Genomic DNA, 14,731 nt, shown 5'->3' with positions numbered 1-14,731 from the left:
AAATAAATGAGCCTCTTCTATATACTAACAATTTTATATTACTAAAAGAATGACTATTTATGGGAGATTAAGCACACACTGACCAAAACTGCCTCTAAGTCATTCATCGACTAGTCTTCATAATATACATATTCCTATTCTAGTCCAAAAAAATAGCAAGGCTCACCGCGTGTTGAAATAATTTATTTCAACACCTAATGCATCATCTGTTCTGTATTTCCACGTGTTGTGTCATCACCATTTGACCTCAACCCATTGTTAAATATTTAATAGTACTGTTGGATAAACAATACAAAGTATAGTTTACTCTTGAATGTAGCATTTACATGAGAAAATAAGCCAATATATGCTGCAAAAGGTACAATTTGGGGTTACAGTGCTAATCCTTCTGGTGGATGGAAAATGAGATGTAAGAGGAAAGGAAACCACAGGGAGGATGAATGAATTGGGAAAAGCAAAGGCAAATGAAAAGATGATGTAGCTCTCCAGTAAGGAATACAGCAGAAAGTAACTGTCACCCAAATGTTGGCACAATGGGAACTGCATGTTTCCACCACTCAAAATTCAAGCACTATGATGGATTGTTTTTGTTTTGTTTTGTTTTTGCTGCACAGCATGTGGAAATCCAGTTTCCCAACCAGAGATTGAACTTGTGCCCCCTGCATTGGAAGCATGGAGTCTTAACCACTGAACCACCAGGAAAGTCCCAGTGATGGATTGTTTTGAGTAGGAACCTATTCATATGAAAAGTATGAAATAATATTCAATAGAACACTCACCAATAAGAGATCATTTTTAATATTCAGTGGGTATAAATCTCACAGTGACAAAAATTATTCATTTAAAGGAGTGACTGTGGTTTAAAACAGACACCCAAAAAATGCATTCAAGAGCTTTTGATGAATTAGTACACCACTCCCGGAAAATGTGTTCAATACATTCTTTTTAACTGACCATAGGTAATCAGCCTTAAAAAGTATTGAAGACATGTATAAGCGTGCACTAGGAATTCTTTATAACTCATCGAGATCCTTTGAGGTGAAGAGCTGGAAACTGTATTTATTTTTCTATTTCTGCATGGTTTTTCAATAACTGTTAAAATACAAAATGGATCTACAAACCATCAGTTCAGTTCAGTCACTCAGTCGTGTCTGACTCTTTATGACCCCATGAATCGCAGCATGCCAGGCCTCCCAGTCCATCACCAACTCCCGGGGTTCACTCAGACTCATGTCCATCGAGTCGGTGATGCCATCCAGCCATCCATAGTTGAAAACAATTAAAACTTAAGTAAATGGAAAAGATATACCATGTTCATGGTTTTGAAGACTCTTTTCTTTCTTTTAGTTCTACCTCTGTTTATTGCTACCAACCCATCTTCCTCCATCTCCCTCGTGTGAGTGCTCTGTCATGTAACCCCATGGACTGCAGCCCGCCAGGCTCTTCTGTTCATGGACTTTTCCAGGCAAGAATACTGGAGTGGGTTGCCATTCCCATCTCCTGAAGACTCTTTTCAATGTTGCTTTTGGATCAGTCAATCATGGACAGCCCTTTCTTTTTGATACTACTTGTTTCTAATATTTGATTCCTTATAATCCCCTTCAATTTCAGAAATGTTTTGTGTTTCTTTAAGTTATCCATATGTGGCACATAGTTACTTTAAAATTTCAATTCTCCCTAAATTGATCTATCCCAATCATAATCCCATCAAACATTTTGTGTGTGCACATAAAATTGAACAAATGTATTCTAAAATTTATATGAAAACACAACTACAATATTCAATTGTATATAATGTAATTGCAATCTTAAAAAAGAAAGAAGTTGTTTGGGAACACATGTAAGAATTAAAGATTTTAAAATTAAAAAATAAAAATAAAAAAATAAAAAAAAGAAAGAAAGAAGTTGAAGGAATTACATTACCTGACTTCCTCATAGTAGTCAAGATTCTGAGACCAACATAGGATCAACAAATAGACGACTAGAACAAAGCCGAAAACCCAAAGATAGATCCAAACTTAGGAGAGGCAAAGTGCAAAATAGGTTTGGAATGAATTCTTCAAAGAAAGATGATTAATTAAAAGTCTATAAAGGATGCAATAGGATATATAAAGTCACGTCTAAGTGTCTTGTGAACTTTCAGTTCAGTTCAGTTGCTCAGTCATGTCCTACTCCTTGCGACCCCATGAATCGCAGCACGCCAGGCCTCCCTGTCCATCACCAACTCCCGGAGTCCACTCAAATTCATGTCCATCGAGTCGTCGATGCCATCCAACCATCTCATGCTCTGTCGTCCCCTTCTCCTCCTGCCTTAAATCGTCCCCAGTATCAGGATCTTTTCAAATAGGTCAGCTCTTTGCATCAGGTGGCCAAAGTATTGGAGTTTTAGCTTCAACATCAGTCCTTCCAAAGAAAGTTCAGGACTGATTTCCTTTAGGAGGACTGGTTGTGAACTTTAGACCTGTCAAAAACAATATTTCACATTTGGGGCAAAATAGACACCAGAAATGAAACAAGATTCATGTCAAAAAAAATACAGATGACAACATCAATGATCAGTGATTATATCAACTACTAACTGCAATATTGATTAGCGAAACACTCAGAAAAGAACTAATTAGTAAATGTGCAAACCACTGCTACTCTAAGGAAAGCTAAAAGGAGGTAATTAAAACCAAAATACACAGAAGTAACTACAGCAAATCAGTTCACATTCAACCAATGAGTAATCCAAAGGTGGCTCTTACTTTGATTGACACATTGTTTCAGTCACAAAGTCCGGATACAGAACAACAAGTACTGATTTGCTCTCCTCACACTTTCCATTCAGGGGAAATCATAAATAGAATCAGGTCACAAGCTGATATTTTCAGTCATATACAATATATGAATCATTTGTATTGTCAAAGTGAACTAAAATACATAAACTATTTAGTTTGTATTAATCCCATATAACATTCCTACCCTAAGGCACGGTTTTAATTCTTTACTAAGGTCTGTTTGAAAGACTCAGTTGTGTTAAACCTGAACACGCTTCTATGACTGGTTTACGTGACTATGTCCCACATAGCATAGGTGACTTGTAGAAACAAAATATTTCTGAAATCGAAGGAGAGTATAAGGAATAAAATATTAGAAACAAGTAGTATCAAAAAGAAAAGGCTGTTATAAAACACTGACTTTATAACATACAAGCAACATTGGAAAGAGAACAATTCAGGTAAGAATTGTTTGTTTTCTCAATACCGTATTTTAAAAGTATATATTCTAATCACATTTTTAAAAAGTTAACTGATGGTTTGGACATCTTGAATAAACATTGCTTTTATGTACTCACATTTCTTAACTTTTTAGTTCTGCAACAATTCAGCCAATACAGAGCTATTACCACTACCCCCAATCCTCATCTAGCCTATGATGTTACACAACACCAAAGACACACTAAGTAACTGGCTTTGTACCCAGAAGAATAAAATCTGATTTTAATATCACTTCAGTCTATTTCTCAAGTGCTTAAATTCTCCTGTTTAATCAAGATTGATTATTTGCATTGGAAATCTTAATATCATTTGGGAAAATACCTAACTTCAAAAAAACATACGACGTTTAATTTTAAGGCAAAGAGCAAAAGCTACTCCATGACTTCCAAATTTTCCCTATGTAACCTCACATACCCCTTCCATATTCCTTTTTTTAGGGACTAAAATTTAACCAGGTCAGTTCTGATTCAAACAACCATTTCGTAGGATTTAAAATAGGTATCTTGGGAGCTAGATTGAATTATTTGCTAAACTCTAATATTTTAAATTTATAAACTTCAGAAGGAAGATAGCTTTTGAAGCTGACAAAAAACAATCAGAGAACAGCAGTCTTTTTGTGCACTGCCCAGAAAGTCAGTTACAAAGTAGTCCTATTGTATTTCTCATAATTTACATTTACTTTTTTGGCAGAGCAGAAAGGGAAAAAATAAGAAGTCAAACTTGGAAGCATACAACAAAAATGAAAGAAGGCACTTTTATTTTAAAATGTCCCCTTGACATTTAGACATCTACAAACCCAAAATTTAACATTTATAGGAGATAAAACAGTAAAAGAAATAGCAGCTGTTTTTCTGTGATGTCACCAAACAGGTGTGATACCATTTCATACCCCAGAAATTGGACGACTCTTTTGCTGATGCTAGCAGGAGGCTCGGATGAGACCATATTGACCTGTGTCTCATTTCCTACAACCGGCTAGAAAATAACGCCAGGCCAACAAGAATCTTGATGACTGATCTGTGCCGATTAGGGGCAGACATTCTCCCAAACAGATCAATACTATCCAAGGTGCAGCTGAAAAACAGGATGAGCTTGTATCACTAAACAAACACCAAACTGCTTATTCACAAAGGCAAAGCAACACAGCACTTATGTTTTCCACAGTGTGTTTGCCTATGACCTCAACCCTGACCAACAGAGCTACCTTCTTTTCCGCAAGAAGTAATCCCGTATTGGGTACTCCTCTGGTACTCCTCTGGTACGCTTGATCACTCCTGTGAGTGGTGGCATTTTTTACAATAAAAGCAACTGTGTCTGCTTTGGCCTAGACAATCACATGATGCCAAAGCAACTAGCCAATGTGGTGAATTTAGTCAAATGTCTGGTCTGAGCACTTGGCACTATGTAGACAAAGAATAAAATAGGGGACTTCCCTGGCAGTCCAGTGGCCAAGGATCTGCCTGCCAACGCAAGGGACACAGATTTGATCCCTGGTTGGGGAAGATCCCACATGCCATGGGGCAACTAAGCCCATGTACCACAACTACTGAGCCTAAGTGCCACACACAGCTACTGAAGTCCACTCACCTAGAGCCTGTGCTCTGAAACAACAGAAAGCCCAAACACAGCAACGAAGACCCAGCATAGCCTGAAATAAATAAATAATTTTTTTAAAAAAAGAATAAAACAGGAACAGAATTTTTTCTTTTTACCCATCATACTGGAATTGTGTGGTCATACCTTGGATTAAGCTAATTCAGAAAGGTCTTGTGATATGAGTTGTTTCTATATACACAAACTATCTTAAAAACCAAAAATTCAAAAATCCAAATATCTTTAAACCCTCAAAATTACTTTTATTCTAATTTTAATTTAGCCACATAGACTAGCCCCAAAAGTCATGCTGTGTATGCTCTTTTTATGTCAATATATTCTGGGTGCACATGTATAGTGAATGAATAAGTTAAATTATAATGAGAACATTCAAGTTACATCACTATTTTCACTGCTATATGGTTATAAAATAAGAGGAAATTGTGGTCTTTAAAATGATCTTCCCAAAAGTATTGAGAAAATAAACAATGCATTAAAATATGATCCCACAGCCCTCTAGGCAAGATGACTTCACAAGCAGGAGGGAATTTAAATGGTTTGCATGGCCCAAAAGTGAAAAATTTCAGCTTCCAGAGGCTACAGAAGATTCAGGACCAAGAAATATACTTAAACAGGAGGCAATATAAAATCATGTAATTACATTTGGGTCTTAAAATGTTTAATGGCTATTGGTAGCACTGCCGTGAGATCCAACCGTCTAAGATCATTTATATATTTTGAATATCGAATTTATTTCCCAACCCTAGATACACATTTGATAAACTTTGATAAAACAGAAGCTGTATCTCTTGCTGCTATTAAAAGACAAATCTATAACCATACCCCTCCCTGATTAAAAAAAATAGTTTAGTAAAAATCATTGTTAGGTTTCCCCTTTCTTTCAACCAAGTTTTCCCTGGGAAGGAGGACTTGAAAGGGAGAAAACAAACTTTCCCTCCAGCACATTACTATATAAGCACTATATCCATCTGCCTGAATAAAGAAGAAATAAATTCAACTTTGGAACTCTGCCATGGAGTGTCGGCTCCTGCAAAGGGGACAGTTTGCTATTAATTGTTAATGTCGTCTGCCATTAGAGGGCACTAAACAACTCTACATTAATGCTGCATTGGAGGGAAGAGAGAAAGGAAGACGGGAAAAGAAAGAGGGGAGGGAAAAGCGGGGAGACTGGGAGCAGAGTCGGGGGAGAGGGAGGGAAAGAGAAAAGAGAAGGGGTGGGCGGACGGGAGGGAAAGAGAGAAGAGGGAAGAGAGAGAGGAAGAATAAATCTGGAAAGATTAAGAAGGATGTGGAGCCCCCAGAGCCGTCTGAAGTGAGCAAAAGCCAGCGCCCCCACCCCACCCCGCCCGGACCGCCCGCGCCCCTCCTCCCTCGTCCTCGGGACGGTAATTATAAAGCGAAAAGCAGCGGCGAGGTCACCCGTTTTTACCAGCCTGCTGCACCGAATGCGCGCAGTGCAGGTGCGGCGGCCGCGGGGCTTTGTGATTCATGCCCACTTTCAAAGGGGGGCTTGGGCCCGTCTGAGAGGCACCCAAACAACTGTCTTCTAATATTAGCACGGCTGTATTTCGGGATCTATTATAGTCTGTCCAGACAGATCCCATTGTAATGGGATCTTTTATTAAAAGATTAGCACTATCTCCTGCAGTTGGTGGAAAAAAATCTGTTATCACTGAGTTATTTGCAGTTGTGGAGAGGGTGGGAGGCGGGTGGTGGAAGTTGGGTGGGAGGGCGAGAGGAGGCGTGGGGGGGGGGGTCAGTCTGGCGGGGAGGGGGGAGGTCGGCGGGTGGGGGGCGAAGAGGGGCGGATTTGAAATCCGTAGAACAAAATCCCAGGGACCTGCGAATGTCCAAGAATTTTGTCTGCATACTTCACTGTCTGTTGTTCTTCGGGCTCCAGAAGCGAAAAGAATAGAAATTTAAAAGGCAGCTTTGAAATAAACAATATAGCATTTTCCGTGAAGTAATCGTTTTATATAAAAGGAAATATCGCCTCCTCTGTTTCATTCAGCGGTGCCAAAAATGTTATAAATGAGAGACCCGCCAACTTTCAGCGAAGAATGCCAGGCACTGTGCTTAATAAACTGAGGCTACAGAAGTTCATTATTGATGTTGCAATCTTTTTTATTCCGCGAACCGAGAGAGAGACTGAGGAGACTGGGAGTGAGAGAGACAGACACAGGACAGAAACTGGGGAGTCTCCGAGCCGCGGAAGGGGGGGGGGGGTAGACCGCCTACGTCGGCGCCCCCGCTCCGGGCTCCGACTCCTCCAGAAGCTGGGAAGTGAAAGGGGAGAAAAGAAAAGGAGAGGGCGAGACTGTGACGGTGGGGGGAGGCCCGGCCCGAGGTGTTAAACATTTTTGTTTGCTTCTAACTCGTCGAGACGGAGGGCCGCGTCTCCGCCAGGTTCTGCCCGGGGTGGAAGGTGCCGGGGCCCGGGGTTCCCAGCCACAACCCTGGGCTCGGGGGTGGCCGCGGCGCTCGGCACGCGCAGACCCAGACAGACAACGTCGCGGGGTCCCGCCTCCAGGCTGCGGGGGCCTAACACGGCAGCGACCGGACCTCCAGCGGGGTATTAAGGCAGCTCGGGGCTCTCCGGACGTTTGCGAAGTCTTCCTGGAGCGGAGGAGCAGCGTTGCGATCAACTCCCGCCCTGCCGCCCGGCTCCGCTCCGCCCTGCCCGCCGCCGCCTCCAGCGCCCACACCGCGCCAGACACACACACACACTCACACACACACACACACACACACACCACCCCGGGCGCGCCGGCGCTGCCAGCGAGCGGCGGCGTGCAGGACTTGAAGTGGGTGTTCTTCCCCACTCCCCACCCCCGCGCCCGGGTCTCCTGCCCCCTCCCTCTCGCTCCTACGCAAATAAGAACTCGGCGATTCCCCTCCTGCCGCTTTGATTTCGGGCACCTCCACCAGATAATTGGGAAGGGTTTCAGAAGGTGGGAAATGTCACCTGATTCACACTGAACTTTTAAAAGCTCCCCACCCCCAAGGAACCGCGCACACCCTCGCTCGCGGCCGCCCTCCCACTGCCCCACACACTGGGAGACCGCCCACCGCAAACCGTGGAGACCCCCGTCTAGATTTAAAGCGCGGCTGCGCCTGGCTTCTGACGTCCATTGAATCGCGAGGGCGGCCGGCGGCAAGCGCTGGGCTACGCCGGGATATCTGCGCCCTCCGCTGCTCGCCTCTGCGACGCGCACCGCTTGCCAGAGCCACCCGCCGCCGCGCCCGCTCCCCGCGCCGCCGCGCCCGCTCCCCGCGCCGCCGCGCTCCTCGCCCCGCGCCTAGCCCCAGGATGGCCCGTCCTAGGCACCAGCCCGGCGGGCTTTGCCTCCTGCTGCTGCTTCTCTGCCAGTTCATGGAGGACCGCAGCGCCCAGGGTAAGCGAGGCGGGATGCGCAGGGAGGCTCGGAGGAGGGCAGGGGTTTGTAGTTTTCGGGCGTCTCCACCGGGTCTGTTCTGAGCAACTCTGCTTTCGGAAGATGTTGGACCAACTTAGCGAATCCGGGATGGAGAGGAGTGGGAGAACTGAAGGCAGTGACACTTTAGAACTGGGAACCGAGTTTGGAGCGCAGTTATCCTTTAAAAGGAAAGGGAGTGAGCTAGAGTCTCTCTCAGTAGTTAGGGTTAGATGCTCCAAGTTCTGGATGTAATGAGTGTAGATGTTATCTCCCCTGTTTGGCTCTGAAGAAGGGGATAAGCATCGGTAGCCTGAAGATTGCAATCGACCCATTTGCAATCTAATCTCTCTCCCTCCTGCATCTTTTGGATACTTTAAAAAACGACTGAGTGGGGAAGGGGGAATACTGAAATTTCCTCGGTGACTGCGGGACGTGGTTTCAGAAACTTTGCCCAAACTTGGAAATGAGGGTGCCGAAAATTTTAGAGGGAAGTAGCTTTCTGCCTAGTGGATGCTTCGTCTAACCCCCTCCCCCCAACCCCGCAAAAAAAAAAAAAAAAAAAAAATTACCCCGGACTGTTTTGAAAAGTTTACAATTTTTTTCCCTTTTGTCTCATTACTGATTGTTAACTTTCTGTAGAACAGTGAGGAACCCACAATTGATTTAAATTCTGAGATGCAATAAGAGCAAATTTCTAAAGTTTTTTTTTAATTAGATTTATCTCCATTAGTCTTTGGGCAGAATTTTTAAAAATAATAATAGCAGCTTGCGGTCCAATTATTGTTAAAGTTATATGGATGATTCATGAGACGTCTTCCTGACCAAAATCTGAACATTAAAAAGGAAGAAGGGGGGGATTTCTTGCAACGATATCTCGGTAGGTATGATATAGGGGTATGTGTGTGTGTGTGTGTGCGCGTGTATGTATGTATATGTATATATAACCATGAAACGATAGTAAGTCCCTCTCCCACCTTGTTTCCCCCCGCCCCCAACCCCGGTACTTTTCTTGAGGCAGACTTGTAACTTTCCTGACTTTAGCGTTATTTTATGCGTGTTGTATACGGCCCCTTAGGCACGGCCCCTAGCCGCCTGCGATGCACTACTGCTCTGAGTTGTCCACCTTTCGGAACGAGGCGCTGCCTGACTGCCCGGGACGTGGGCGCCGGGGAAAGCAGCCCTCGGAGATTTCGAAAGATCGCGGTGGCCGCGGGCGTCCTTTGGGTCTGGAGGATTGCAAAACGGCCCGTCGGGCGGGCTGCGCCTCGAGGCCGCGAGGGGCAGCGCCGGGCAGGGCCCGGTTGCTTTTTTGCTTTCATTTTTCAGAAGTGCCTTTTGCGTGATCTGTTGCTGTATGTGTGTGTGTGTGTGTGTGTGTGTGTGTGTGTGTGTGTGTGTGTGTGAGTGTGTCTGCCTGTCTGTCTGGGTCTCTCTCTCTCTTTTTCTTTTCTTTCGAAGTTCTCCTACTTTCTTAACCCCTGTCACAAATAATACTCGTACCGCCTACATGAAACCGACATGTAAAAACATCCGTCGCATCCTGTTTTTGTCAGATTCTTTAATCTGCTCTTCGAGTCGCTGCAGGTTATGAAATGGGACGAATAAAAGTAAACAGTCTAGTAAAAGTCAATGCAAGCTGCACGTGTTGTGTCTGGGTCACTGGTAACTGACATTGATATGGCTGGAGCGCTCGGGCTTCTCGCTCTCGCCCTCCCTCCCCATCGCCCACCTCCCATCTCTTCAATCTGGTCCCCCCCCTCACCCACCCCTCGCCTTTCTCCACCCCTTCACTCCCTCTGATTTATTTTCTGCTTTTTCTCTGCCGTCTCTCCTCCACGCTCACTCCCTCCCCATCCCCGCCGGGTCTCCTTCCCTTGCCGGCTCACTGCCTCCCTCCCCCTACCCAGCCGGCGCCGCCGGCTCTCTTGCCTACCTCCCCACCCCTGTCTCCCCGCAGCTGGAAATTGCTGGCTCCGCCAAGCAAAGAACGGCCGCTGTCAGGTCCTGTACAAGACAGAACTGAGCAAGGAGGAGTGCTGCAGCACTGGCCGCCTTAGCACCTCGTGGACCGAGGAGGACGTAAATGACAACACGCTCTTCAAGTGGATGATTTTCAATGGGGGCGCCCCCAACTGCATCCCGTGTAAAGGTAGGGCTCTTCCTCCCCAGCCTGCAGGCCCTCAGTAGAGGGCGTCTTACCCTCAGCTTCCCCGGTGCCCAGCCGGGGTTTGGGACTGGGAGGGCTTTGTTCGTGGGTTCCCCCTAACCACCCCCATCTCTGGTAAGCCTATGGGGCTGAATCGCCTGTCACACACTACAGGCAAAACAAGGGTCGCCAGAGGTTCTCGGACTTCTTAGCCAAATGTGGCGGTGAAGCCAGCCAACCCTTGCTCATTGAGGGAGATTTGGGTACAGGATGCAGCCCACTGTCCCCCACCCTTCCCTCTTCTCAACTTCCGGGCAACAGCCTAGCCCCTTGGGCTCAGACGCCTAGCTGCAGAATTGCGCAAGGCACCCACAGCCCTCCTGGCTAACCTGCATGGTGCCTGACCCTGGTTTTAATCCCTGCCTCTTTCCAACTCCTAGAAACGTGTGAGAACGTGGACTGTGGCCCCGGGAAAAAATGCCGAATGAACAAGAAGAACAAACCCCGCTGCGTCTGTGCCCCAGATTGTTCTAACATCACCTGGAAAGGCCCGGTGTGTGGGCTGGACGGAAAAACCTACCGCAATGAATGTGCACTCCTCAAGGCCAGATGTAAAGAGCAGCCAGAGCTGCAAGTCCAGTACCAGGGCAAATGTAAAAGTAGGTCCTACCCGACCCCTGCTCCAGCCTTCTGCTTGAGGTAGACCCGCTGCAAGACCCCTGGGATGGGCAGTAATAGCCTAACAATAATAATATCAAATAAAGGAACCCTTTCTAACTTTATATTCTAAAGATTCCTTAAGACACTGAAGGTTCAACCTAGAGTTTTAGTTTTCTTTTAAAAACTGCAGAGCTACCCAAGTGCATTCCTAAAGCTGAATGCTTCTGTTTCATGATTTTCCTTGAAAAACTGCCCAGTGGCTCAGTCCGGAAGAAGGTACCTATTAACGTGTTTAATATTAATGTATTTCCCTCTTTGTTTCAGAGACCTGTCGGGATGTTTTCTGTCCAGGCAGCTCTACATGCGTGGTGGACCAGACTAATAATGCCTACTGTGTGACTTGTAACAGAATTTGCCCAGAGCCCACCTCCTCTGAACAGTATCTCTGTGGGAATGATGGAGTGACCTACCCCAGTGCCTGTCACCTGAGAAAAGCTACCTGCCTACTGGGCAGATCTATTGGATTGGCCTATGAGGGAAAGTGTATCAGTAGGTATTCTGGATTGAGGAAGGAAAAAGAGAAAAAGGCTATAACTGTGATAAAACTGTGAGCTTAACCAATAAATAAACCCCAAACTTCCCGAAACTAGCTTTATCAAATTCGGTAAACTGTCATGACCACCTTAAGGAAACCATTGTCTTCTGGATGCATTGACATACATATTGAAATGCCAGCAAGACACAGGAAACAATTTTCCTTCTTAGAAACCTAAGAACTCACTCAATTTTACACATTTTTTTAAGTGCTAGACGTGCTGGAAGTGAAAAATAATTACTTAACAGTTCCTAAAATCTGTTATCAGATTCTGATAACTGATAGAATCTTTCTTTTTTTTTAAAGCTCCCACTTGTGGGAAGTAATCAAATACATATTTAACTGAAGGATACCATGACATCCTGTTTTAAGAAAATACTACAGTATTTTCATGCACTAAGCTCGTGTATAGGAAACTGGGAGTTTTGAGTATGCGTGTGTGTGTTTCAGTTTTATAGAGCGTTTTTGCACAGTATTTCCATGAGCCCGAGTAGTGAGTAATAAAATATGTTTTATATGTTTACATTTATTCATTTATTGATAGGAGACTAGAGAAAGGGGACAAGGCAAGGGGAATGGATTTACTTATCACAGGTGTATTATATCCTAGAAGCAAAGTCCTGTGAAGATATCCAGTGCACTGGTGGAAAAAAGTGTTTATGGGACTTCAAGGTTGGCAGAGGCCGGTGTTCCCTCTGCGGTGAGCTGTGCCCTGAGAGTAAGTCTGAGGAGCCTGTCTGTGCCAGTGACAATGCCACTTATGCCAGCGAGTGTGCCATGAAGGAAGCGGCCTGCTCCTCAGGCGTGCTGCTGGAAGTGAAGCACTCCGGATCTTGCAACTGTAAGTGTGACTTCTAACCTTGCTGCCGTTTAAGGATTTCCCAGGCAAGTCCTAGGGAGACTTAGAATGGAGATTCAAAAAGCACGAAAACTTCCCCCAGATAAGCCCACTTCTGTTTAAGTTAGGTAGCTGCTAAAGTGCACCAGCAATTCAGCAATCCACAAAAAAAAAATCACCTGAAATGTTTCCGGGCCTTTAGGACTTGTCTGATGATCATCAACAAGATCACCTCTAAAATAGCCCATTCCAGTCATCTGCCCCTAATTCCTTTTGTTTTAGTAGTGTGCTTTGCTGTTTGCTTTTATTAACACTTCAATCTGAACTAACTACTTCAAAGGTTGTTGGTTTTTTTTTCTTTTTCAAAGACAGCTTTCTGTTATCACACATAGGCTGCTGCTTTGTGCAGTTGCCCCTACTAACTAAATTAAGGACCCAAAGCAAGTTATGCCTAGAACACAAGAGCGCTTTTTATCTAATTTCAGGAATCTGCCCGTAAAACCTGAGCCATTGATTCTTCAGAACTTTCTGCAGTTTTTGACTTCATAGATAATGTTTTTTTCTAAAAAACAAAAAAGTTTTTTAAAAACTTGTTACATAACAGCAGATGCCAAAAACAAAACAGCATCTTACTGCAAGTCACATAAAAATGCAACGCTGTAATATGGCTGTTACAGAGGGCTTTGAAAACATACACTGAGCTGCTTCTGCGCTGTTGTTGTCCGTATTTAAACAGCAGCTCCCCTGTATTCCCCCATCTAGCCATTTCGGAAGACACCGAGGACGAGGAGGAAGATGAAGACCAGGACTACAGCTTTCCTATATCTTCCATTCTAGAGTGGTAAACCCTCCACCAATGTTCAATGTTGACATAGCCTTTAGGCAAAAAAAAAGAAAAAAAAGGAAAGAAAAAAAGTAAAAGAAAAAAATACATTGTCCATACTGTAAATAAGTGTATGCCTATTTATTTGGGGGGAAAACTATACATAAAGGACCTTTGTCCTAAAGCTCTCTCCCAGGCCACCTTGTTACTCACTGGACCCGGAGAGGCAGTCATTGTGAGGTCTACTGGATGAGGCCCATAGTTGAGACTTGTAGACATTAATTTATACTGTGTCCTGTTTTATAATTTATACATAAAATGTCTGGTTGACTGTACACCTTGTTTTTGAAGAAATTTATTCGTGAAAGGAAGAGCAGTTGTTATTTATTGTGAGGTCTCTTGCTTGTAAAGTAAACGCTTTTTTTTTTTTTCCTTGTAAACCATTTAAGTCCATTCCTTACTATTCACTCACTCATCTGTCTCCCTTCATTTAACGGTCGTTAGACTCTTTTCCACTTTAACCAACTTGCATGTCAGTTTCTGTCCTGTTTATTTATTGGATTCTCTGCTGCCTGTTCTGTACATACCTGACCCCTCGGGTTTTGTTTACAAGGAATCTTGACTGACCAAAAGGCATTATAACTCTGACTCAGATAGCAGGTACAGAGGATGCATCTTTGAGGAAGCTCCTATTTCTGTTCTCTTGTTGTGATGAAGACATCGATGAGGCAGGTGGTGATAGCAATGTTGGGTTTCTAATCATGTACTTCTAAGATGTGACAGATCCAAAGAATTGAGTGATATGGGTGTCAGGAGCCTGAAAGAAGGGGAATGCTGTACACTCAACCTTATGTTAGGTGTTTCCTTTCAAAGCTAGTCTGCTGTACCTTTTCAACTAGTTCTTTTCACCCAATGTGTCATGAAAAGTATATCAAAGCTTTATCAGTTCAGGTTTCTTGCTTTTCATAATACTTTTTTCTGATGCAATTTTATATTTTCAAACATGGCAAGTTAAATATAAATTCATTTAAATATATAGTTTTATACTTTTCTACCATGTAAATGTGCAATGTATATAAAAGTTATAATGTGTATTTGTAAATAAATGATGAGTGAAAAAATAAAAAAAGTTTAAAAAGCCAATGGTCTCAGTGGCTGATGATGTAAAAGAAGTTGTTAGGACTTTTGAGTAAAAATGTATATGATACATTCATTGAGAAATACAGTTATCACTGAAATTAAGTGACCAGGGTAGTAAGAACTCCAAGGTAAATTACAGATCATCTCAAAAGGAAAAAGGAATCTGAGGTCCAACCATGCCTTTGTAGTAGTGATGGCATATTTCCACTCAGCACTGGAGGAACCTGTAGATGTCCCTC

At 43.8% G+C, this 14,731-nt stretch overlaps 1 protein-coding gene across 2 annotated transcripts; it reads left to right on the top strand.

Moving 5' to 3' along the window:
- Window positions 1-8,177: 8,177 nt before the first annotated feature.
- Window positions 8,178-14,450, top strand: FST (follistatin). 2 transcript variants are annotated; one of them, XM_068990493.1, is made up of 6 exons: window positions 8,178-8,269; window positions 10,248-10,439; window positions 10,877-11,095; window positions 11,421-11,645; window positions 12,305-12,532; window positions 13,292-14,450. In XM_068990493.1, the coding sequence occupies exons 1-6, from the start codon at window positions 8,185-8,187 to the stop codon at window positions 13,372-13,374; spliced, it is 1,032 nt and encodes a 343-aa protein (XP_068846594.1). In that variant the 5' UTR covers window positions 8,178-8,184; the 3' UTR covers window positions 13,375-14,450. The 2 variants fall into 2 exon arrangements, with proteins under 2 accessions (XP_068846594.1, XP_068846593.1); XM_068990492.1 differs by having other exon boundaries at window positions 12,302-12,532.
- Window positions 14,451-14,731: the final 281 nt, after the last annotated feature.

Source organism: Capricornis sumatraensis, chromosome 18 (assembly GCF_032405125.1).
Source record: "Capricornis sumatraensis isolate serow.1 chromosome 18, serow.2, whole genome shotgun sequence".
NCBI classification, from domain to species: domain Eukaryota; kingdom Metazoa; phylum Chordata; class Mammalia; order Artiodactyla; family Bovidae; genus Capricornis; species Capricornis sumatraensis.
This window is presented reverse-complemented; position numbering and strand designations above follow the sequence as displayed.

Coding starts and splice junctions, on each gene's coding strand:
- FST (XM_068990492.1), top strand. CDS start 8,185: ATGGCCCGTCCTAGGCACCAGCCCGGCGGGCTTTGCCTCCTGCTGCTG. Junction 8,270..10,247: donor GGAGGACCGCAGCGCCCAGG/GTAAGCGAGGCG, acceptor GTCTCCCCGCAG/CTGGAAATTGCTGGCTCCGC. Junction 12,533..13,291: donor GCACTCCGGATCTTGCAACT/GTAAGTGTGACT, acceptor TCCCCCATCTAG/CCATTTCGGAAGACACCGAG.